At 45.8% G+C, this 26,872-nt stretch overlaps 1 protein-coding gene across 1 annotated transcript in view; it reads left to right on the top strand.

The window, feature by feature from the left end:
• The window catches only part of LOC118511241, a 97,091-nt gene that overhangs the window by 65,613 nt on the left and 4,606 nt on the right, over nt 1–26,872 (top strand). The window contains exons 3-6 of the mRNA XM_036054081.1: nt 19,826–20,962; nt 25,275–25,870; nt 25,941–26,269; nt 26,343–26,818. Coding sequence (XP_035909974.1) covers nt 19,826–20,962; nt 25,275–25,870; nt 25,941–26,269; nt 26,343–26,818 — 2,538 coding nt within the window. The remainder of the gene's footprint in view (nt 1–19,825; nt 20,963–25,274; nt 25,871–25,940; nt 26,270–26,342; nt 26,819–26,872) is intronic.

Below are 26,872 nucleotides of genomic sequence, written 5' to 3'. Positions count from 1 at the left end.
CATGACCTCAATTTTACAACGCATAGCTCAGACAACCTTACTAGCAGTTCGACTCTCAATGACAATGTCCGCCGACAATACGCAGCGCATGATATATTACTCCAGAAGTTCTTCGCTGCCGTATGCCATACAAACTCAAACCGACTTTATTTATCCGATGCGACTCGCACGCCGGCTCAACCTACTCATTAGCAAACCTCCCAAGATGCATCCTTTGTAAAAACATTGAAGGACAACACCCATTTCCGAACGATTATAGTGATCTCCTCTAGAAGATGATCGTACAGAGCGAGCCTCGGGCGAGGCATAGCTCATTGTGTGGATTACAGAGATGAGATTATCCGCCTCTGGAAATTTGAGCTCTCGGAACTGGGATTCTGAGTTAAAGGTCGCGTGTGTACCATCCTGCTAGGGGAATAATGCAGCCACGCTTTGCTTGATTCTTGAAGCAGGCAAACCTTGGCAAAGGTAAATATTGAGGATTAAAATCAGATTGATCCCGTTTTCCTGGTGAGGCATCGCGTGAGGATCCTTCCTTTTTTTTTGTATGTGTGCGATGAACATTCTGACCTGAATCCTTATCCGTTGATCGTTGTCCTCAATCCCGTGACAGCAGTACCTGAGTACCGTACATGGCTGTTTACCCAAATACCGGTAGCGTTAACGACTGGCGTTTGCCAGTTGGTTTACCGTCCTCCTCGTTTATCTCACCGAAACAATCGACAGACAGATTGATTGATTGCATTCGTGGCTGGTGACGAAACAAGCCAGGACTCGTGTTACGCTTCTGCTACAAAAAAAGTGGAACACGATTAGATTTAGAAAACAAGCACCAGCAACAACTGCAATCTGGGCATCCGATATCCTACAGCTGGAGCTTGAAAGTCGTACAAAACAAGGCAGCTTCCTCTTTCGCAGCTTTCTAGCTGGTGGGTTGGTCTGTCAACAGGGACTGAAAATAAAGTAAAAATCCCTTAGCTAATCCAGCGACACCTAGCCCGCACCGATCTTCACTTCCTCGCGCTCCGGGAGCAACCCTTGGAAAACCAGCTCGGCTGCTAGTTCCAGCTACGATAGGCTAGGTCAATAAATAAATCATTAATCTTAATTGCTTCCCGCGAAAGACAAGCCCAGCGACACTACACTCTAGCCCTGACAGTCGTCTCTTCTTCTGCACCGAACCTCCTGGGCAGGCGACTACTAGCATGAGTAATTAAATCTCTTATGCGTGGCCCGGGCGTTAGAGAAAAAAAAATCCCCCGGACAGCCAACCAACTTCGAGCCTTTTAGGAACGCCATTCGGTGCGTTGATGATGATAGCGCGCGCCGACCGCTCGTCTAGCTGGTCAGTTATGATGCGCGATATGTGTAACGCATGCGGTGGCGCCATTGCAACAAGTTGCCGTCCCTAAGCGATCGCGAGAGCGCCTCACTTTAGTGGTCATCTAAATGCAATAAAATTTGAATAAATAAATAAACAAACACGCATCATGAAAGTGGGTGCAGCGCGAGGCTGCACGGAAGGAAGTAGAGCAACACAAGACAATGAAAGTAAACACAAACAACCGACCAAATGACCACCAACCTCCGAGCAATCGTTAATTCCCCGCGTTCGCGCAGCCTCGTTTGGAATTAAGAACTTTGGACCGATCGGGGCCGGGCTTTTTGAACGAAGAATTTAAGTTACAGTCGATTCTATCAACCACTCTCTAATTGGATTTTTATGAAGTGCTGCCGCACGCCACATACGGGCACGGGAAAGAATTGCTCTCATTTGAATATCGTTTTTCTATTTCGAAACGGTGCCTCAAATCGCTTCATTCTGCTTCCATTTCCGAGCTGAAATGGAGGGTTTATTTAAAAACCTTGAACTTATCCGTCGAATCAAGCGTCGTCTATGCGGTTTTCTATACGATATGGATGAAATGGTTCGTCCATTAGCTGCCAGGTTCCTGTCTCCCACGCATAATGCACCAGCTTCCAGCCCAGCAAGTCAAGCCAGGCCAGGAAGTGAAAGTTGATGTTTGTATATTTACAGCTAATCGAAGAAATGCGACAACCTTAAAGTAAATGATGATGCAAGTCGCTTTTAAGGTAACTTGTTGGTGGACACGAGCAAGAATGTCGTACCAGGGTAGTGTTTTACAAGCTACCAGTGCTGCTTTCCCTTTTTATACATTTTTTTTCTTAAGTGCGTAAATAGGCCAACGACCCAAACCGCGCAGCAGGTGCAGTTGCAATCGAGACAAACCGCATGGAAAGAGAAAAAGAGTAGGAGATTAACCCGGTTTAAGATGCAAATGTAACGATTAAGCTTAGTGCTTATCGGTGGGTTGTGATTTAAGATCGCAAATTAACGGTCACACGAGCGGGCGACTAAATGGCACGTGCGGTAAGGTATGAGTGAGCAACAAGCTCGGTTGACGGTAAACTCTCGTCTGAAGCGTTACTCCAAGAGTATCTGCAGACCTTTTCTGACTGTTGGTAAGCGTTTAGAAGAGGGCGATTTTATACTAACCTGGAGAAAGTAAAACTATTGCGCGTTTTCAAATGCAGTACGTGTGGGTGCTCCGAATATGATCGTAGTATTTTTTTTATCGCGGTGACCTATTGGGTATTATGATAATGCGCAGCCGTTTGCCGGCCCGATCGTTTGTGGAAGCCCGTTGTCAACAAAACTAAAACCTGACGCCCTATGAAAATATGATCCCTACCGAATCAAATGCTGCCGCCGACACGCCAAGGGTTTCCAATTTCTATTCCACACCCGATACCGTGATAATAAAGCGGAACCATTTTTGGAGGGCAGCATTTGTGATGGCATCGGATTCACTGGAACCACGCACACCACTCTCGCGTCCGTTGATTGTGATTAAAGCCGTTCCAGGAGCCGCCATTTCATCAACCCCCGGTACTTCTTTTCGTGGAACAAGAAGAGTTGTGTGTTTTGTTGTTGCTTTTCCTTTACGAACTCCCCGTCTACTACTCTGCTTCCCTTCAGAAAAGCTAAAAACTTATTAATGTAAATCATGTAAACATCGGGAGTTGGTATCGGTTTTCGTAGCTGCTCTTAAAGAAAAACACACACACACGATCAACCCCGGGTACGATCGGGCGTACAGCTCAAGTGTCTTTGAATGGATGTGCCCGGTGCCGCGACGCACCGTCGTCCGTGTGCGGCATCGTCGTCTGTTGCTCGCGGTGGGAGATCTCATCCGGGTCTGTTTTAGGGAAGCAGCAAACCGTAGGAGAGCTTCCTAAACCGTTTCCCTGCCTGGCAAGGGTGGCAATGCGATTTACGACAATTACGGTCAAAAGTGGCTCCGAGATTCGGGTTACCCGGGGGCTTCAAATGAGCCGCTCCTGGAGGAGGAGCCAACGATTATGGCCAGGTTGAAGGAATCGTAGATATCACCGGGGACCTCTATTAACCCTTCGGGTGTTTATTGAACGTGTGTGAGGTGATCGGTTATTCGGTAATGAAAATTTTGGTCACACAGCTGTGATATGAAGATAGCACCTTGGAAAAATAATGGAGAAACCTCGAAATTCTAAGGTGGCGTAAGTCGGGATCGTATTGTTCAAAGTCTCGCAAAAAGTGAGCAGCTTTTTGACATCATTTTCTTTACATGAATTTTATTTATCTCACTAACTAAAGAAAGAATCTTCTTGGCAAGAAAAAAAGAAACACTCCAAATGCTTTCTTCCGAACGGCTCTCAACCCCAACTAGCCCAAGCCCCCTATCTGTGCCAGATACACCCGTCAGCGCAAAAGCAGCGCAAAACATTAGACCAACCAGGGCCGATATGTTCATTAATAGACGTTCATAAAAACCAATAAACGATGGCATCTCCAAATGGTCCATTCTGCCTGCGCAGGGCTTTTCCTTTCAAATTTCTGCAACCACTCGAACCGCTCTCACGAAGACATCTGCCAGCCATTCGGTACACCGTGCACTGCCCACACTCGAGTGCCCGATCCACCACCATAACCCGAGAGCAGCACCATCGGCAACGACGACAAGTGGTTTGACAGCTCAAAATTTGCTTAGTGTAGTAGGCTGTGTAGTAGGGAATGTGCACACACTCAAAAACAAACACCAGCAAAACATACACGCGCGCGTACGTAATGAAGCCATTTAAGCCCACCATCATTTGGACGGTGATAGAAAACCGATAGCTAATCGATGGAATCTTGAATGCGGTGAAAATAACAAATTGCACGCTGAAGCAGGAGGAAGACTGGCGTCCCTGCAAGATGTCGCAAGGCACATGGTACCGGCTAATGTACAGCCATTACTTGCGAAGACGTCTACGGGCTTATTACCGGCTGCAAATCAAACACTTTCCACTGGCACACAAGTTTGCACAGCTTGTGGTTTCTCTGCCTTTCTCTACAAATTATAACAGGAAACTTTATTGATCAATTTGTTTGGTGCGCTGCGAGATTCCGTGTATGGGATGTTTGCCAAACGGGCTTCGTGTACTTCCTGGAGTCGGAATTCAAATTCAATAATCAATATGAGGAATTTTAAAACTGATAAAAAAGCTGACAGCACTGATCTGTGCTATCTAATTACCCTCGATAGAAACTTCTGCCCGGGCTAATAAGATCAATTCTGGACATGAGTGTGACCGCACTTCAAAAGCACCCTTCGGGATGGAGCATAAATTATCTCCCAGCGCTTATGGGAACCCGTCAAGTCAGCACAAATATCAAACGCCTGTCAAGCTAATCACTCCACATTTCAAGCTGTTTTGCATACATGCCATCGCGCAAACGCGTTTTCCGAGTGGTTCGGCGTTATGTGCCGCACGTCAAATGCAATCACATCATAAACGTCTACTTTGTCCATCCAACTGACAATGCAAACGCCATCGGGAAAATGCGTTGGTGGGACAGTACGGGACAGTATTAAAATTCTGCGAGAGGCTTTTCCATGGGGCCTGCATAAGCGCAACCACTGATAGCTGCCACGGATCGTGGCGTCAAACCCCGTTCGCACTCCGACTCCCGGTGGGGAACGCTGCCGAGCTGGAGATTAATACCCGGCTGCCATAAAACCGATTATCGGCGACACGATTAGCAAACGATTTCCCATGCCCGGGAGAGGGAAATTGTGAATTTTCTGCACCACTGCCACCCCAACTGAACGTGGAGATTCAATCATCGTACGCCCATTCAATTTCTTCACTTCGCGTCCAGCAAACGGAACGCTTGATTGGTTGTTCCAAAACCCCCCCTCCCGGTAAGGATTCGTTTCTGGTCCACCGGGTCGACTTGGGGAGCACTGGACCATAAGGAATGGCTGCCATTTATTCTCAACGTGTGTGTGTGTGTGTTTCGATATGTGAACCTCAACTCTCAACCATACACTGAGGCTCTAATGAAGGGCAGAGCGAAGTGTAAATGCCGCGGACAAGCAAAACCCCCGGTCGCATCGAGGTCTCATGCCACGGTCGTAGAAAAGAAAACGGTATTAGAAAATAACGGGTCCGAATTCGAATCCGTGCTTCCCGCTGGCTTTAGATGCATGCATCTGGACCACCCCACCCGACCCGACATGACCAGTTACGGACCAATCTGTCGTGGCGCGTTGTTCACTAATCCATCGCCCACCTTTGCAAGTGGTCCGTCCCTTTACGCTCGGTCGGGTGGTCTCCACACGCGGGTATCTTATCGATTCTGCGCTGTTCTGCAGCACCGGTGTACCGATCCATTTGTAAAAGTATGCCCAGCTCGTCCCGTCAGAGTCCCCCACCAGGGGTAGGGAATGTGTGTCCCGTTGGACATGTGAGAAATTGAATCACGACCCACGGGTCGTTCCCGTGTGGGGTAACAGTAACAGCCTCTAACAGCCAAGGGAGCCCAGGTGTAGCGAAAGACCCCGCATACAGCCTGTTTGACAGTTGTCGGACAACGTTAGGACACTCGCCAGGAAGCTGTCCACGATTCAATTTCATCAGAACATTGGTCTGCTGGAGTGTGCCTTACGGCAACAATTCAATTACCACCGGGCGGGCGTGAACCTATTAGTCTCGAGTTGATAGGTCCCCTAGGTGTGTTGTAAAATCGCCGGCTCAAAAAAGGAAGTTAAACGTTGGCCCGTTCGGGGTCCTAAACTAGATTATTGCCCTCAAAAGGTTCGTATCCGTATCGGAACGAGGCACTCTATTTCGCAATGTTTTTAGTACCTCGCTGTACTAAATATCGCTTCTGTACTAAATCACACAACATCAGAACCCCTATAAGGTGACAAATAATGTCTCATATCATTAAGCCATTTATCATTTGAGTTGATGGGGCTTCCTCGTTCCGCTCTAGCACGAGGAGTAGGATTCCTGTGATCCTTTTTCTCTGCTTGTCCACAACCCCGGGGGAGGAAAAACTATCCTGCAGGGCGGGAAAACTTTCATCACATTTCGAGTGTCTCTGTTCGCCTTTTTTCTCTCTCTCTCTCTCGGCGCTTTGTTCCCGGATTGATGCATCGTCAACACGTGCCCGCGACAAGGGTGTTCTTCTCGCCGATGCCGGGCCGGACTTAGACAATAAGGAAATAATCATCATCATCATCATCGTTCTCATCGTCATCATCATCCACTTCGGCGCCCACCAGGCCAATTGTTTCGTTTGGCTGAGCGGAAACATTTTCTGCCCATTGCTAGCAGCATAACGTAACAATGGCGAGCCTGAAGGATGGAGCGCGACAGCAGCTTGACGGTTCTCGAGCAGCATCTGTCTAGCTTGCTTTGTTCAAGATGCTAGTTGAGGTGGAAAAAAGTAATGTGAAGTGCGCTCGGGGGTTTTTCGCTCCACAGGAAACAATTACAGAGCTTTTTCCTACTCGGGAGGGAATAACATCCTCTTAGCATTAAGCACATTATGGGAATAGGTTTGAGTGATTGGTAAGAAATAAAGATAACATACTTCATTGCCAGTTTAATAGAGGATCGTATTGGGATGTGATATTGGGGCCTATTGGCAAACTCAACTGTTAGAGAAAAGTTCTCTAAAGTTGCATATCTTCTTTATGAGGTCCTCGTTGAAGCTTGAAGATATCTAAACCTGATATAAAAATGGAAAAAATATCCAAAAGATCTATATTGCTAGATATCCCCAAACGAACTGTTTCTCCTATCTACATTATTAATGGGATTTTGCTCCTGGGCACAGCCGTTAAACGCTCCATTTGGCTTCCGACATTGTCAGACATCTCCGGCCCATCATCCGCCGATCATTGAATTCCAATTTTCTACTTTGATGGACAAGTCTTTCCTGTCCGCCTGAGCAGGAAAAAAGAGTGTGCCCGCAAGGCACAATACAAAAGCGAGACCCAACGATAAATAACCACGGATACACGAGGACGAGTATAGAGAGAGAGAGAGAGCCAAGGACTACGCATACGCATCCGTGCATAGCTTTCCCACAATAAAAATAATCCGGCCCGGGGGAGACTAGATGAAGCTGATAAGCCCAAATCTCGTACCGAAGAAGAATGAGTACTCTTGCTTCTTTGACGGGACTCGTAAGGACCTCGATTTCGCCATCGCGATATGGGTGTGAATTATGAACGGTAATGAAGATAATGGAGCCAAATTCAGGGCCAGGCGTTTTTTTTTGGCCAATTGTTTTTCCTTCCTACTACTGGACAATGGACAAGGACCGCCAAAATGTTGGTAATCGATGCCATCAATCAAAAATCGAGAGCTGTAGAAAACACAATATTCGGGACGGAAAAAAAAAGGTTGGCAACATTTATGGAGGGCAGCTGTGGCTAAATGAGTAAGAGAACCTGCTCTTTTTGGGGTGTTTCCAATTTCATTAGGCTCACTAAAAAGCCACCGAAAAAAGAGGCACACCGAAAAGCAGCAGCTAATCATCGTGGCGTACGGAATCAATTGCGACAAAAACAGACTTCAACGGGGGAAAGGTCGTGTGCAAGGTCACCCAAGAAAATGTCTAATGAAATTTGTCCCCCAAAACAGTACAACCTAAATAAGCCCACTGAAGCCACAACGCCAGCAATTCTGATTGTTCGCTGGTGATACGACCATAAAAGGGGATCCTGTCCTGCCTGCCTGAGCTGTTTTCCCATTCTGTACACGCCTTCCAACAAAAGAAAATAGTCGAACGCACCGAGCGTACACAAAGAACCGAGTGTTGGGTCGGGCGAAGAATAGAATTTTTCCTCCTCCAATCAATCACAGCTGATTCGCCACCAAACGAACAACGGCTGGCGGATAAACAAAACCGCGTCACGTACCAAGGGCTCAACATGACCCAGGACACGGTTGTACAACAGGGCCGGGACAATGCGATGGAGTGAGTGTGAGGTTACTACACACTTGTCGCGTCCGTTGCCGTGTCGTACAGAGGGGTGCCACAGGGCGTTTTGCGTTGGGAATCGTGTGTCTGGGCGTCGTCTGGCTGGCTAACCACAACGTGGTGTGGCCTTCAAGACAGCGTTGTCCAACAAGACGTGCTAGATGGAATTTCAATTCGGGTTTGCTCAGTGGTGGAATTCTTTATTCCTAATTGATTCATTGCTTATCAATGTGACAAATTGTTGACAGCGAAGGTGTAGAAGAGTGCTTGTTCGCTCTTATTTATGTTTCTCCACTTTATCCATTACTTCTTGCCCCTTTTTCTTTAGTATCGTTATCTAATAAAAAAATGCCTTATTTTGGTGGGAAAACAAACACACAGTTCTAATATCCAATTTCAAATCTTTTCAAGAAGCCATAAACTGGGTGCCCTCACACTCTCAAAAGACGCCGTCAATGATCAACAGCACCGTATCTGATTCCCCTTTTTTGTTCATCCTATGCCGCCAACGAAAGTGATATGGAAGATCGTAAAGAGTGTTTTTGGAAGTTGTGTGTGTGTGTGTGTGTGAGTGCATTTTTAGCTCCTAAATTGGGAAGTGTTAAAAATATATAACAATAAAATACGGCTCGAAGGGTAACAATATGGTAACGCCGGCAGATGAGCAGATAAAAATAAAAATTATGGCAAAGTGATAATTTTGAGCGGGTTTTTGGAAAGGGCTGGAGTTTATTGGTGTGTTAATTGTTCACTTTTATATTGGGAAGAATTTTTTTTCATTAAATTTTTCCTTTTTTAATTTATTTCCTTTACTTTTTTTCTGATTTTGTTGAGTTTTTTGCAGTTTTTTTTTTCGTTTTATTTGTTGAGTTTTATGTTTGTAGCTTCTTAGTTTCATTTTATTACTTTGCTATGTTTGTTTTGTTATCTTGTTCAGAATATTATATTTTTCTATGTTTTATTTTATTTTTTTTATGCATAAAGAACGGCCTGGCCGTATTGCTATTTTTTCTATCTTTTATTTTTCCTTTAAATTTGAGTTTTTCATTACTTACTTCTCATTTATTAATGTTATTCTTCATTTATATCTTTGATTTTCATTCTGTTCTTTTTTTAATGAGCTCTTTGAGTACGATTTTTACTATTATTTTCATTTCATTTTAAGCCAAAATTGATCTTTACTTTCAATATGTAAAGCCTTGACAATTTGTTTAAAAGCTTAATCTTAGCTCTGATTACTTTTTCTCTAATAGCTGATGCTTTCATTCATTTTTATAAATTAATTAAAAAAAAATCTGCATTTATTAAAATATTCCCCTTGCTAACTTTCTTTATCCTTATCCTAAGACGAGAATAAAACTTTCAAACAGCGTCACGAAACTTGCTCCCCTTCCCTTCCCGTTATGCCTCCCAACCAGCAGAAAGTCAAACATTAATGCCGTTTGCTGAAAGGTTTAGAAAACAAACTTTAACCACCGAACCAGCGACGCCCGGGACTGAGTGCTTTCCGGTTTGCCCTGCCTCGCATTCACGCAACGGACAGGCAAAGCGCCGTCGTCCATAACAAGTTTGGTGTGATTGAAGGTCCTTTTCGGGCGAACTTTGACCAGCCTCGGAAGTCCTCCCAGTCCGGGGCAACCCGGTAGGGCGAAAAACTTCCTTCCAAATGTTGGTTGCCGAATAGCTCAACTCAAAGAAGCTACTCGCATAGTTCAGGCCAAAAGGAAAAAGCTCAACTCGACAACTACGATAACCTAATAAATGTCCGATAAACATCAGTGCCCTGCCCGGGGCTCGAGTGAGTGTATGACGAAATGGGTGCTACGACGACGGAAGTGCAAACTACTCGACAGCATTCCGCGCGATATGTCAGCATTCCGCGCGAAAGGTGGAGGTAAAATGGGCTCGTTACAGCGCCCGGTTCGCGAATCCTTTCGCTATTTAGCACCACGAAAAAAAGGGAAAAGGAAAAGCGCGAACTTTCCCACCCAACTGCTGGTGATGGTGAGATCAGGGGAGGGGGAAAAGTCGTTTGTGATCGATCGGAAAACTTTTTCACCCTCCACCGTTCCCGGCCAACCGGACAGCTTCCGGGCAGTGAGTTTCCGCTTTTCCAAACTGATCCTGTGGAAAGTAAAAAGAAAAACACGGAATCCAATCCGAAAAGGGGAAAAATTGACAACTGAATTCACAGCCGGAAAAAGTGGAAGGAAAAATCGTGCCACAAAAAAAATCGAATGAGATGATGGGTTTTCGGTTGGGCAAGTGGCAACTTTTCCTTTTTTTTTGCCACATCCGACGGAATGTCCATTTCACGTTACAGCAAAAGGTCAAGACGAGAAAATGGAAACGGCAAAGTTTTCTTTCCCGGCCGACAATGTCATCACGCGCGGAGGACCGAGTGGCCCGAGTGAAATGATTAGACATTCCGGGTGCCAAAAGAGGCATCACCCTCCCGAACAAGACAAAGCAAATGATTTCGTTGTGCTGTCGTTGTCATCAATGTTTCCATTATGATCATGCTTTCCGGGCGAATTTCGTTCCGACCGGTTACGATATCAACTTTAATTAAGACATTCGAGGTTCGTATTTGTTCACCGTCCTGGAAGGACCTGGCAACCTCCGCGAACCAGTGCGAAGTAGAAAAACAAATGAGTAAATAATATATAATCATTCCACGAACAACACCTTCTAGAGGGGATTTCTTCAAGGGGGAAAAGTGCTCCTCAAGAAGATGCTATCGCGTACAGTACATATTTCGTGCATATTTTAAGCCCCCAAACAACGCTGTTGTCGATTTTGTAAATTATACGTTCCAGCAGAGGATCGCTTTCGGTCGATAAATAATCGCAGCAACGAAAATGGGCTGTCCTTCGGTTCGGTAGTGCATTGCAACAACTGCCCTCGAGGTGATTAAATTCTCTTGTTTCCAAGGCTCCGAAATTGCTCCCAACGAACTGGAGAAGACACGATGGAGACAACAATCGAATCATGCCCGAATCAATACAACATGTTTTTATTATGTTGAGTTGGTGGCTGGCGAAATTCTGACTTTCCCGATAGCCTTAAGCGAACTGTTCAAAAGAAACTGAAGGGGGAAAAAACGGCTGAAGATTAATGCAAATACAAATTAAAAATACTAACACGGATGAGCGAAAGGGAAGAAGTCAAAAAAGGAGCCTGATTCCACGCTTCCGGAAAAAGGGAAGCGTGTTAACATTGCCGCCTGAAGCGGAAGATGATCGCGAACCGTGCGTCCATCGTATGGCAAGTGGCAGGATAATTATAGGGATTGGTTTTGTAAGGCCCGCCAGGATGCCTTTTGGGATGCCCTTCCGGTTAGGGGATTTTTGGGAAGTGCATTTCGGGACTCGTGGGACTGTGTCTGGTGACTTCCCTGATGTAGTTTGTATTTTTTTAAAGATGGCATCAATATAGTAATAATGTCTTAAGCAACGGCAGTACATTACACTTCAAAAACTTCAGTTTATTTGTGGAATATCTTGAATCGCATTACAAGGCTGCCTGCTCACATGATATAACAATAGAATCATATAATTTCACAATGTTAGTAAATGCCTGGTTGAGGCTCTTCATACAGAAAAACCGAGATTCAAGTCCCATTCGGACCGTCCCCCTCGTAGTGGAGAGTGCCTATCCAACCACGAGACTTCAATCGATTTAGTAAGCCAAAAATGCCAGACATGAGAAAGGTCTTTAGGCCAACAAGAAGATAAACTTCACAATGTCAGTACGCCAGATTCGGGGAAGATATTCTTATTCTTATTCTTCTTTATTCAAATTGTTTGCCTCAAGGGCTTTACAAAGTCAATTTATCTTATAACTAAACATACATGACACACAAGGAGGATATAGGGAGCAGACAGAGATGGCTAGTGAGGAAAAGAAAAACAGATTTTAGGATAAAGAAGACAAAAGACGGGAGCGGAAACAATTAATGGAGATATTGTGGTCAAACATATCACCAACCGAATTGAATGCTAGTAACGCGCGCATCCATGGATCGCTCTGGGAAAACCGCGTACGACAAAAAGGGATAAGCAGGGGAGGACGTACGCGTAAGCGATGGGAGGGGACATATAAAGGGATAGCTGCCAGAAGGGCGGGGGATATAAAAAAGAAGTTGCTTTAAAAAAATGATAAAAAAGGCTTGAGAGGATCCTTGGTCACGTTTTTGTAGAAGGACAATTGAAGAGCCACTACAATGACGAGCTCTATGAGCAGTACGATGAGCTCATTAGGTTCATTAGGCTTCGATGGGTAGGTCATGTCATGAGAATGGCACCGAACAACTCGGTCCGCTTAGTCCTTTTAGGACGGCGACCTCACGAACCGTGATCAGCCAAAGTTAAGATGCGCTAAGGGCGTTGGTGCGTCCACCGACGCTCGTCCTTGAGCAGTAGTGAGGAATTCCGCTGCCCGCAAAGGCTATGAACTGGTCGTTGAACTTGATAAGACAGAAAGTAAGCTACTGAAATTTTAAAGACCTATCAACAATACTGGCTGAATGAAATTAAGTGCTACAATTGTGATATCATCTGAGGAAAATTAGAAGAGGTTCTGATCGCATTCCGAAATCAACTGATTCCGCTATCTTATCGAAAATATTGTTATACCTGTGAAGTTATCCACAGGAGTTCATAAACTTCTTCCAGATTATATAATTTTAATAAATAAATAGATAAACTGTTTGAAAATTCCTCCACGAATGCACCAAACTAAAGGAAGCTTCTTAAATTACGCAAATCGATCCCACCATTAAGCATCCTCTCCAAGGGCCATTTCCTTGCAGCCACACCCTCTAGCGCCATTCCCATTTGCCCACACACACACAAACACCCAGCAAAAAACAAACACAATGTAACACACAGCAAAAAGCGGCCCATAATTATTTTCCTTTCCGTTTAGATAATGACCGACCGACCCTCGGGTCGGGACCATGCAGCATTGTAGGAGGTCCATTCCTTCCCGTGTCTAGCCCCGTGTTCGGCACTGTGGATGAAGATTCGCAAAAATGGCTTCATTTCGGGACGGTTTCGTCCAGTCGAATTTTTATGTTGGTGGCCGTGGTGGTGGTTTGTAATTAGCGGCTCAAAGGGAGTTAGTGTCCAGTGAAAAAAAAAAGAGCGTAGTTATGGATCATCGTCTTATGATTGGGTTTTTGCGACTTCTTCCCTTCGAATTCAGTAATCCAGTAAGGATTCCCCCTAAGGGAAAATGTTGCAACGCTGATTAACTCATTAGGCGTGTAGCAGTGTGGGATGTTATTTGAAAATGGTTCGCTTTCGTGGAACTGTGATGATAATTCTGTAACGTCCATTATGGTTTTTTAAAGCTATCAGAATCAATATATTACTTGAAGACTTGATGTCCAGGCCCGATTCCCCGTACGAAGAAAACAATTCTATCGACCAACATCAGTGACTGTTGAAAAAGGGATTATTATAATTTTGCAATCAAACCACCAACATCACGATATAATGCTCTATAATATTTAAATCAATTGTGCATTGTTTCCAAAAATGCCCTCAAAGCATCAATATTGATTCGATAAAAAAAAGTTAAACACACAGCACAACGAAGATGATAGTGATTTATGTCCATAAGCTAATCGCTTATTACATCAAACGAGATACGAAGTAAAGGAAGCACAAATACAAACAAAAAAATGATTAAATATGCGTAACTGGACTTCCTTTTTCGCGTTGCCTTTCCATCATCATCGTTTAAACACCCCGAAGGGCAAGTGGAAAAGATGCAACACAGGCGAAAAAATGGAAAAAATGCGAACCAATTTTGATCGTTCTCGCTTAACGTACGCACTAGCCGCTAGTCAGCTGTATCTTTCGGCACCACGTTAAGACACCGATCTGCGTATAAATTATAAAGCCTTTTGCACAAACAAAACGGAAGCTTCGCTCGGTCCCTTTCTAACGCACGAACGCTTCCTCCCCCCCAACACGAGCGATTATGTTTCGGCTGCTGTGGACGTTTATGGTGTCCATGGTGGCGTTGCTCCAATTCCCGAACCGGCACATACCGGACCGAATGTCCTGATTATGACTTCTGCCCTAGTGGCGTGGTGCATACGCGCGAACGAACCACACTGGGAGCGAAACAAGGGGGTGAGTGCATTTTATCTCGCTACATCTACGGTACGAATGCACCGACGCTTCCGAACGGTCATAAATCAGGGCGAGATTTATGACGCTTAGAAGTCGTTTAGTTTTCACTTGCACGCTGACGCCTTCGGGGAGGGGGCTTCAGTTACTTTTCAGCTGCCATATTTTGCTGCTTCTAAACCTCCTCTCCCCCTCCTGTTCGGGTTAATTCGGCCCGCGGGTCACCGACAAAACAGGGGAGGCAAAAGTTGATGCATTTTTGCCCTTCAATTCTTTGGTTCCCACCAGTGCAAGGTTTAAAATTGCACCATTGCTTCCGAGCGATCGATTTTATGTTTTTGGAAAGTAAATACAGAAACAGCTTCTTCGGTGTGGCTTTGTTCGACATTCTTTAGCTTCCATTTTTTATGTCTCGACATACCCCTTTCAAGAGAGAGGTGTATGATTTAGCTCAAATAGCACGAACGAAAGCAATTACCAAGGAAGGAAATGATAATTTTATGGTATTTTCACACCGAAGAGAAATATTTTCGCTATAAGGTGTGTTGAGGTGGTTGTAAAGAGAGGAGGAAGCTGTTAAGTATTAGTGTTAGTGAACATTATTTTAAATACTATATTAATGTTAGTATATGCTATAAAAATATCCATTAAAATATTTAGTGTTGAGTTTAATATTAATTATAATATTTTCTATATTCTATTGCTACATATTGAGCCTCAAATTAATATTCTATAACTTCGAATTATTAATGGACCCTTTTAAATTATATTCATTCATTCATTCATTCTACTCAGATTTTTTTTCTCTAGTCAAAAGTTTTATCACCTCTAGTGTTTCTGCTGTTTCGGACCATAATATAAATATTATAGCTTTATTTATTCATAAGGAACGGCCTTCTCATATTGTAAATTGTTATGGCATTTAATGCTATAAAAGTATTTTAAGTTTCTGTCACTAATTGCCTAAAATAGTTTTTTTACGGCTTGTTCAGTCTACTTAGGATTTTTATGGTGAATTTTGCTATAAAAATATAAGAATATTAAAAGAGAGATTATTCTCACTTGATTTATTCTTAATAAACCATTAGAGTTTTGCGTTCTGCAATGCTAAAATTTAATCCAAAAAACATTGCAAATAATTGCAATGACAGAACCAGACAGAACCTCTTTTTAAAATAAAATTAAATATATTTATGGCTCTTTTTACTAAAAGATCGGAGAATCTCTTCTGATCTGAACTGGAGTATTCAATATAAAAATAAAATCAAAAATTTCCCATAACTTATTTAACAAAAAAAATAACCTCTCGAAAATGTCCAACAGTACTTCGACAAAATCAATCTTCAACTAACATTGCTTAAAATGAAACCAATCGAGCAATTCCTATTCCGTACACTAGCCGTACCGAAAGCGAACGCATCGATTACGAAAGCCCTCCGTCGGCATCGCGCCCTTTGTGTCGCAACAATCATTTGCGTGTGTGCATAAATTATGCGAGCCGACCCGAAAATCGAACAAATTTTCACCAACCAACAATGCGACAATATTTCAAACACAACAAATGTTTCATAATGTCTAAATTATTGCCGTTGCACGGCGCAGCATACCGAACAGCAAAGCAACCACCCCTCACCGTGCGCATTTGTGCGTTCTCGGCGGTGGTGTCGCTGAGCGCCCTTGTTGACTGCCTCGAACCGATCGCAACAAATAACAACACCGGGTTCGATTTATGTTTTCGTTCCGATCGGCAACACATGCCTCATGTGTGGACCCCAAAGCACACACCTGCGCAGCAAAAGGGTTGACTCTCTTTTTTTTTAATTTAATCTATGCCCAAAACCACCCAATTTCGACGGGCCAAATAAATTACTAATTCCGAAACGCTCCCGAAAACAGAGATTTTCTATGCACACACACACACCTTCGGGCCGGTTCCTTTTAAGGGACAACGGGGATATTAAGCCCGAAGGTCACAATGCGGCAAGCATGTTGCTGTCGGTGCTCCGATAGCACCATAAATAAGTCACGCTGATTAAAGGCTAGGGAATGCTTCCCCCTAGATGGACATAAAGATAAAGGGTCTAGGAAATGTTTGGCGATGCCGGTTGCTCTCCAAAGCCAATGCAACTTGTACTCCTTCAAGAACGGAACACTCTTTAAGAGGTGTCTTGGTCTTCCAGCGTCCAGAGGCAGGAGAGAAGAGTGCCAGGTCTGCTCAATTCTAATTTTAAGTCCCCCCCCCCCCCCCAGAACACCCCAACGCACAATACTAATAACTCACCACACTCCCCAAATAATCAAAACGAGACGAAAAAAGAACCCGGGGACCGAGACCCGTCAAAATTATAGCCCCATCCGAGCAAACAGAAATCACTCGGCGATGCGGCCGAGTCGAATTGCTGGAAAAGGTGTGCCGTTTTCGGAACGCACAACAAAGGTGGACGCCATAAAACGCCCTCCGAAGCACCAATTCGACCGACGGGTAGACAAACGACAATCGAGACACATCTCCACCCCTCGGTCCCCGGATGGGATGGGTTGTGGATGGTTTTTATGCATATCATTTTAATTTCCTACCGATGCACCGTCATCATCACGTTGCTGGAAAGAGGTTCGTGTCGGTCGCTTTGGTTGGGGCTCTTGGACCGGCATGTTTTGTGAAGTTGTGGTAGACATCATTTGATGTGGAACATGTTCATTGTGCTTGTACGACGTAATCCTATCGACACCGAGGGAAGGTGCGCAGTTTTAATAAGTCTGAAACAATTTCTCCAAACCTTACACAACATTGATGATTCAGTGCAAATGGTGGCCTCGTTCAATGTGCTATGGATGCATTTTTTGCTATCATGAGCCATCGACTTCGGATTCCAGTTCGAATTGGAACCCGTTTGCGAAATATGACACACAGGGCATAGTTTGCATTCTTGAGCAATGGCTACGACCTATTCCACACAGATATGAAGAAAGAACTGTTATAATTAATTTAGACACTAAATACTAAATGTGTCCCATTTTTAATTAAATTATTTTTTCTCTCTTACTTTCCTCGACACAAACGATTCACAGCACCCCAGTGATACCACCAATTGATTCAAACGCCTTCGTGAACACACAAACTGACACTTTAAACCACCGCGTAATTCCTTCTGCGAGGTTCGGAACCAACCGCTGCGGCATAAAGAAGACATCACAAATAACTTTGTTACGGTGCAATACACTGTCGCTCGTTAGTTCGCTTTCGCAAACGAATTAATTCGTCTCAATTGATTTACTGCCCGTACTGTTCTGCTACAGCTGTTCGGTGCCCTTTTTTGCTGATATGATGAACATTTGGCAATAACCACGCCAGTAACTTTAAAACAGGAAAAAATCGTTTGGTAATGAAAGTATTAAATTGTGCAGTGTGTGACTGAAGATTCTTTTACTGAAGACCGAACGCGAATAAGAAGAGACGGTTGAATTGAGCTGTCGGTAAGATCACGTCGCTCCGTTAACAGAGACGATCTGGGTTCAAATCGCTGCTCAAGAGGCGAATGAAGTCTCAAAGACCCAAAGCCTCTATGAATAAACGAAAAAAAAAAATCGCTGCTCAACCATTCTCACACAAGTTGGAGAATACTTGATTTAATTTAATGTTGTTCAGTAGTTTGTTGTAAAGGTCTTACATCAAAACTTACACCAGGAGAAGTACAATTAGTGGCCAAAGTAATAAAAACATATTAATTTCTATAAAAATATAAACTTTTTATAGATTACTCCCATGGTGCGTTAAAAGTATTATAAAATAATTTCAAATAAACTAAGCATTTTTATACAAAAAACAAAACGCAAACCCAAGCAATAAACCCTTCTGAAACCTCATCAATTATATTTCAATTTGCTATCCAATGGGCAGCAGCAACAAAAAAGCTACACAGCCCGTGGCAGTTATAATATTCCATCCAAATTATGACACAACCGCAAGAGGATGATAATAAGATTATTCCCATCATCCTTCTCATCATCATCATCACCGCAACCATCATCATAAAATCCTTCGAAATGAAGCAATTCCGTACTGACATCTCACTACCACTCACGCTTCAGAGCTGAGGAGGCCATATTTTCCCGGTAGTGTCCAATAAAACCGTCGCCCGTTCGTTCGTATCCAATTTCACCATCCTGGAGCAGCAGCAGCAGCATTGGAGCAGAATGCAACGCCCGGGTTTGCAATTGATTAAAGCGCACTTGTCACTGGAAAAGGACGATTTGTTTGCGATCCGATCTTGAACCTATCCTTCCCCCTCTCTCTCTCTCTCTCTCTCTCTCTCTCTCTTCGGCATCTTCCACAGCACCATGAGTCCATGTCGCACGATAAAACACTTGACGCTTTGGAGAAACCCATTCGAGCATAAATCACACCATGAAAAGACATGTTCCATGTGTCGGGTGCAGTTTGACAGTCCGACTGTTTTCCCTCCTCCAAACCCCCCCCCCCCCCCCCCCCCCCCATTGTCCCTGAGCGGGGAGGGTGTTACATTACCGTACATAACAATCCACCAAACCGGACGGCGAGCAGATGGACAATAGACAACACAACCACCACAGTCGTAAAAGGTTGGCCACCAGTCACGAGCAGGACTAGCAGCCAGTGCCCATGAGACGTTTCGTCTCACTCCGGGCGCTCCCCTTTCCCCTGGATGTTGTAAATGAAGCCTGAAGGATGTGTTTCGAAGTTGCAGTTGCAATCGAAATTTATCACACCGCTACCGTTTTGTATCGTGTTTTCCAATGTGAGGGTCTGGGAAGGTCATAACCCTTCGGAACAGATTATCGCAGGATAGCACCACCCCCGGGATCCTCTAATCCCCCCTCAAAGTTGTGTGGTGTCTGGATGGGAAAGAGTGACCGACCTACTTTTAAAATGGTGACCTGCCCCGCGCCCAACTTCAACTGCAAATCCACCATTTTGTGGTTTTTGGCTGATGCCGGGGAAACCCCTCCACCAGTGGCTTAACTCCACTCAGACAGTTTTGATTTGGTAATACGCAATTTGTCTTGCCCGCAGGTTCATGAACGGTCATGAACCATTGTGCTCTTCTCTGGAAAGGTCTTTAACCCATCCCCCGACAGTGACAGATAAGACAGATTAGACAGTTGGATTGTCCATTCAGAGCATTTGCATTTCCAAAATTTATTTATGAGCTTGGAAAAAAAGCTAGTCGTGAAATTGCAAGTTCCGGACTTGTGGACTCTTTTGGTGACTTGAACATTATCTTGGGGAAAGTCTATCCGTATCTCACTAAGTGCTTTACGGTGTTGTCTCTTATTCACATTTCTCTTTCTCTCTCTCTCTGCTCTATAAAATTCACAGATATCGCACCTGCAGCCACACGATCAACTGCCGCACCTACCGAAACCGGTAGATCACTATCCCCAGCAGCACCACCACCACGGAACAGGAGGACTTCACCACATCAACGAGCCTGTCCACGCGTCCAACGCCACCCGTTACGGTCACAATCTCCTACGCTACGACCCAGGTTCGAACCCTTCCTCGCAAACCGGGTACTACGCCGACTACTATCACTCCTACCATCAGCCGCTACCCGTACGACCATACCGCGTGCCCGGAGCGCAACACGCCCGTTCGCTACATGACCCAACCCCGACGACCCGGTCAGTAAGCGAGCGGCTCAACAACTACGACTACCGGACGGCCGAACGTAACCGGGTCGCTCTGTACGGGTACTCGACCGACCCGGACACCCGCGCGGTACGTGGCCCCGTTGGTGGTATCCTGAAGAATAACATCAACACCACCGGGAACTACCACCAGCTGCCACATCCAGCTGCGTCCCACAGACCGTATCCACTGGCGTACGACCTGAAGCAGCAGTATGAGCAGCGCAATAACGCTCCGAACGACCCGTACCGTGCTTCCCACGGTGTCAAAAACACCAACAGCACCGTCGACCACGGCTACAACGTGAACTATAGCTTAAACTTTACGAAAAATCAGTACAACATACTGATCTCGCCACCGCTCCATCCGGATCTGGGGCCACGCGTTGCCGTACCACCGTACGAGGAACATCCCACGAGCCGGGCCGATAGCTCCCGCGCGAAGTACTACAATCACCGCGAGCAACCGTACCCGAAGACGTCCAATCAGGCGAAACAGAACGGTACCAAGCCGTCAGGAAGGCAGCAGCAGCAGCAGCAGCAGCAAAAGCAACCGAAGTCTAGCGAGCAACCGGGTGTGATACTTTCCGAGAAGCAGTTGCTTGCCCAGCAGGAGGAACTGCTGGCCGGCAAGATGCAGCGCGAGGAGATCATCATCGAGCACAGCCAGCTGATGGGTGGGGATGGAACTGGTCCGGGTGCGACCATACATCCGGGTGGTCAGCTGCCGTACGATCAGCCGCGCCGCGACGGCGCTGTTTCCGGTGTCGCGTCCAAGGGTTTAGGTGCGTTCAGCGTACTCACGCAGGGACATCATTTTACGCAGGTGAGTGGAGTTGACCCAATGACAGAGATACGATTAGGGGCGATCAATTACGTGGGGGCTTCTTAGATAACGAGTGATCCTCGGTGCGATAATGTTCTCCAACACTCGCCCGGAGATACTCTCGGCAGGACCAATGGCAACTGGGCGCGAAACGTGTTTGCCAATCATCATAAAGGTGTCACTTCCTTCCAGAGTTCGCCGACTTTTCTGTCCTCGCTCACCACCGTGGAGTGTTTCGCGTAATTGAATGCAAAGCACGCATTAACTCGCTGGCCAAGAGCGGAATGGGTAGTTCACAAATCAGCCTCACTTAAGCTGAGCCGCCGGGGTATGGGTCATAAATTGAGCCTCAAATTGAAATCGATCGGAGATCGGTGTGTTTTTCTCCGTTGGCTACACCACACGCCTACAGAGCGATCGAAAAAAAGGGGGACAATCTTAGATAATGTGCTGGATTAGCAAACACCTGCAAACCTGTTCGACTTTCGATGTCGCTCGCACATTCCATGGTGTGCACCACCCGCAGACAGTTTGAAGCTTCCCGTAGACAACCGGATAGAGTTTACAATTTTTTTCCCCCTCCTGAACACGAAGCGAATGTCCAGCAGATTTTGACCGTAGATTATCGCTGGGAGAGGAAGGTATATAAACTTAACTACCGAAATCCGTAGCATCGGATTCCTGGCCCCGTTAATGGACCATCAATAATTTATTGCACCGCTGACGATCTCCGCTGGTAGAAGCAGACGAAGGTTGAACGGTGTCATCCCTGAACCGAATTTCTCGGTAAGAGCCTGATCGGTGATCGTAAAAACGCGCACAAACCGTTTGCCAAAAATACCAATGGCAAACGATGAGCCACCTAGAAGCCCGGGGCTTGGGAACTCACTCGCCTCACTGGTGTTAACCGTCGGTCTATAAAATTCCGAAACATATAATTTATGCAATCTCACCTCATCTTGACCTGTGCGAGTCGGCGGGAGGCCCTGGCTAAGAAAACGGTGGCAAAAACGGTGGTGTTGGCGCTCTAGTGGCCCCCGTTTCAACACGCCTTTCTTCAAAGTGTCTGCAGGTGTCTGGCCGGTATACTAGAATTCAACATTCATCGCCAGCTAGTACTAGTGGCAACTCGGGCACCGGTTTTGTGGCACCCTGGATTGAGATGTGGAGCGTAATGAATGCAGAAGCCAATGGACGCTAGCGAATCACAACAGCCCGGTGTGTAGGACGTTGTACCACAGGACAGAACACGGTCTGTCCCGCAGCGCCGCCAGTTACAGAACAGTAAAATTTACCACCACAAAAGCACCTTCAGGTTATGAAAAGCTAATTAATATTTAATGGAGGTTCCATATCTCGAGTCGCACGTGTGTGTGTTTCCTCCACGACTTTGTCACCGCACGAGAGATATCTGTGACGGCTGACAGCTAGCGCTCGCAGTTATATCGTACCGTGCGGCTCTTTAAGGAATGCTGAACCCGCACTGGAACGTGTGCTCGTCTAGGCAGTAAGTGCTTTGCTTGCTAATTCTTGCATTGCGCCGACGACTCTGAACGAAGATCGTCGGCCGTTCATGGTTTCATGGTGCGGAATGTGCCGGCGAGTCGTACGGGAGAAGGCCAGCAATGCGAGGTATTCCACCGTGAGAAGGTTCCGGTCAGGTCCGGCCGGCCTTCGCTGGAATGATTCGAAGAATCTCGCGCACACTGCAACCAAGCTGCTGACGTCCAAGAAAACCTTGGCGATATTCTCGTTTTCGCCTCCAGGTTTTGTGGGATAAAAGTATCGATGAAGTTATTATAAGCAGACCTTAAAGATTATAGCTTTATTAAGATGTTAAAGATACTGGACGGACAGCCAGAAGTTGCTATCGTGCTGAGGTAAACCAGCTAGAATGTCAGCCCAACTAGCTACGGCTGAGTTTAAGCTTCGTCCCAAAAAGCAAGTCTCTCTCCCACCTCCGTAAAACTAGCTGCAAACTACCGGACGCTTACAAATCGACACTAAACCCACACTGAATTACCACCATAAAGCCTCCCGGTACTGTTCACGGGAGTTCCATAAACTTTAGGCTCGAAAGGATTTTTTGCTTAATCTTATTCATATAAATAGCCAGGAAGCGAGCAGATAGTTTCATGTCTTCTTCGGGCAATAGTTCGTTGCCATAACCAGTTCCCCAACGCCATCTGTCTACGCCATGTCATAGGATTTTATCTGCACTACGATAAAATTAAACCCCAAAACATGTCGACGACGACGATCGAGCGCAGCATAGATCAATGTGCTGTCCTGCTTTATCGCTGACAACGTTGCTGATCGCATCGGCCAGGACCGGTCCCGGAGGGTGTTGAAAAGTGTATGTTGTTTCACACCCAGCACAAACAACCACCTTTGGGGCGCGGGGAAATATGTGTTTCCAATTAAAAGCAAATGGTGTACTTTTCATAATTGACCGTAATTTACACAGGCTAGAGGCTGTGCCTACCCACGCCACACTTCTCACACTGTGATCGATGATCGATGCTGTAAGATGCAGTCGGTCGGAGTGCTAGGGCTAACGAGTTTTGATGTTTATTTTAATTCGTAGCAATGTATTTACATTTTTTCGCAGCAAATAATAAAAATGCATTGCTATGTATGTAGATAAGGAAGATTCTGTCATGAAATTAACTAACAAACGACTGAGGTGCGTGTAAGGGTCTGTTAGATAATAAACTCAGTAATGCATGGTCTAATAACACCTTCAATATGGGGGTCAAATCTTCGCCCAACCTTGTCCCGATGAGACATGAATTAAATTGTTGAAGTATTTATAACTCAAGTCCAAGATGGGGCATTCCGATCCTTACACGGCAGGATCGAGAAGCAAATCCCATCCAAACCGTTCCCGCATAGTGAAGACTCAAGTCTAGTGAGTCAGTTAGATGGCAGGCATGCCCTTAGCAGGTCGTTCGACCAACAAGATAGTCCCAATCTTTGAGTTAATGCCCTCTACGTTAAGCCTCTCTTTGAGCCTCTGGTCCAATAAAACCTTGAGCTTTGCTTCTAGAGATCCTCTGGTACAATATTCACAATCCACATCAAGTCGTCATGACCAAGTTCTAAGAGATCTTCAAAGTTGATCGTCCCTGAATATCCCAATCCCACAGGCTGGATTGAGATCTCTCATTGGGATAATCAGGGACGATCAACTTTGAAGATCTCTTAGAACTTGGTCATGACAACTTGATGTGGATTGTGAATATTGTAGCAGAGGATCTCTAAGAGCGAAGCTCAAGGTTTTATTGCACCAGAGGATCCCATAAAATGTTTTTAATGTCAATATACAATTGGAAAACGGTATTCCTGACGAGCATTTAGCGAATGAACTGGATCATCCAATTTTATATGCTCAGATTCCTTTTCTGAGCCCAGTTTAATTTCTGGTCCAGAGTCCTTAAAATTTAGATGACTCAAACTACGATTCTAAAATTATTTTACTCGTTTAGACATCATGGCAGATGGTTGACGATGACTTTCCGTTAAAAATACAAGGAAAAATCAAGAACAAGAATGTAAAACTAGATAATACATGGCATATTACAATAAATAAAATATTTTGGGTCGAGACTTTAAGTCCAATTAACAAAACTTTAAACCCACTTTTCATGTGACCCATTTTTACTACTCATTTGTGCTCGCATAACGGCGTGAATGCAATCCCAATTTAAAGAAGATTATGCTCTGCGTTCAATATGCCATTGTGTTTATAATATTCTTTCCATAAACAACACAAAAAAAAACGCTGCCCACATTAGTATTCTATCCGATTGTCATTCGTCTGCCACCACCAATACCAGCGAATGGGCGCATTTCTATTGATTCTGCCGCATCATAGGCCCCACAGCACGGGTTGCGTACAATAATGAGCCAGCCAGCAGGTCCCATTAAACGTCATCCTACGCGGCCGGTACAGTAAGCCTTGCAATCACGCATAATTGCAGCATTCTTGCAGCTCACCCATCAACTCTACCTCACTAATAGCGACAGCGACAAACGAGTGCGCCTCTCAACAATAGAATTGTTGGTCCATAAATCCCCTTTCAGCCACCTTCTGCGCATTACAATTTCTCCACCGTATCCACATCCATCCGGTGCCGGTGATTGATCACGGACATTTCCATAATGACAGGCTGCTTCTTCTCGCGAAATGGCGCCATTCTCGGGGACGCCACACTCAAATGCATCAAGCGCCATCAAACCGCAGTTTGTTTTCTGTAAACTTTATCCTCCGCTTTTTTTCTTTCTCTCTCTCCTCCAACGCATATTCCAGATAATTGCAGCACTAGCCGTTTCGCTGGGTCCGCTAGCGGCCGGGCTTGGAAAGGGTTACTCCAGTCCCGCCATCGACAATCTACAGGAGCTGCAGAACATGAAGCGGGGCAACTACACGCACTTCTCCGTCAACGATCAGCAAGTCAGCTGGATTGCTAGCCTATCGCTGCTGGGTGCGCTGTTCGGTGGCATGTTCGGCGGGCTGGCGATGCAGTATGGCCGGAAGCGTGTCCTTACGCTAATGTCGCTCCCGTTCTCCATCTCCTGGATCCTAACCATGTTTGCGAAATCCGTCGAAACGATGTTTTTTACCGCGTTCGTTGGTGGATTCTGCTGTGCGATCGTGTCCACGGTAGCGCAGGTGTACGTCAGTGAGATCGCATCACCCGACATCCGAGGGTTTCTGAGCGCGATCCAGAAAATAGCGGGACACTTCGGCATGCTGATATCGTACCTGCTCGGTGCGTACCTGGACTGGCGGCAGCTGGCCATGCTGATCGCGATGGCACCGATAATGCTCTTCATATCTGTGATCTACATACCGGAAACACCGAGCTTCCTAGTGTTAAGAGGATGCGACGACGAAGCACACCGGTAAGTGCGGATCTCCTGTGGAAGAGTACGCTTGCTTTACTGATTCTTGGATTCTTTCGCCCTCCCCTAGCTCACTGCAATGGTTACGCGGGCCGCACAAAAACGTAGAGCTCGAGCTGGACACGATCCGCTCGAACGTGCGTACGACGCGAATGAATCTGCTGAACAGGATCAACACCTCCAGCACGGCGAACGGTGCGGTAGGGACCGGCGTGACGATAGACGGTGCCACAGGACAATCGATCCCGCTCGGGGATCATCGCCGAGGGCTTCGGTACTACATCGAAATGATCTCCTTCGAGGCGATCGTTTCGAACGTCAAGTCGGTGCTCCGGAACGCCCGTCTAGTCAAACCAATCCTCATCACGTGCGGGTTGATGATCTTCCAACGCTTTACTGGTGAGCTATTCTAGCCATTCTCAGTGTCTAGATTGATTTCCCTAACGGAATGATTCCCTCCGACCGCTAACAGGTGCCAGCTCGTTCAACTTCTACGCCGTCACCATCTTCCGCAAAACGTTCGCCGGTATGAACCCGCACGGTGCGGCCATTGCAGTTGGGTTCGTGCAGTTGCTAGCCTCGATGCTTTCCGGACTACTGATCGACACGGTCGGCCGCATTCCGCTGCTGATCGTGAGCAGTATCTTCATGTCGCTGGCGCTCGCCGGCTTCGGATCCTGCGTGTACTACGGCGAAACGAGCAAGATGCTTCTCGCCGAAGGTGGCGTCCTGTCGGACGTCAGCATGGCGACGGGGCAGAACGACTGGATACCGTTGCTCTGTGTGCTCGTGTTTACTGTGGCCTTCGCGTTGGGCATATCGCCCATTTCCTGGCTGCTGGTCGGGGAACTGTTCCCGCTGGAGTACCGTGCGGTGGGCAGCTCGATCGCCACCAGCTTCAGCTACTTCTGCGCCTTTCTCAGTGTCAAAACCTTCGTAGACTTCCAGGTGCGTGGTGCAACTACCAGTTCGAGGTCTTTACATGACTTACAGCTCAATTTC

Source organism: Anopheles stephensi, chromosome 3, assembly GCF_013141755.1.
Source record: "Anopheles stephensi strain Indian chromosome 3, UCI_ANSTEP_V1.0, whole genome shotgun sequence".
NCBI classification, from domain to species: Eukaryota; Metazoa; Arthropoda; class Insecta; order Diptera; family Culicidae; genus Anopheles; species Anopheles stephensi.
This window is presented reverse-complemented; position numbering and strand designations above follow the sequence as displayed.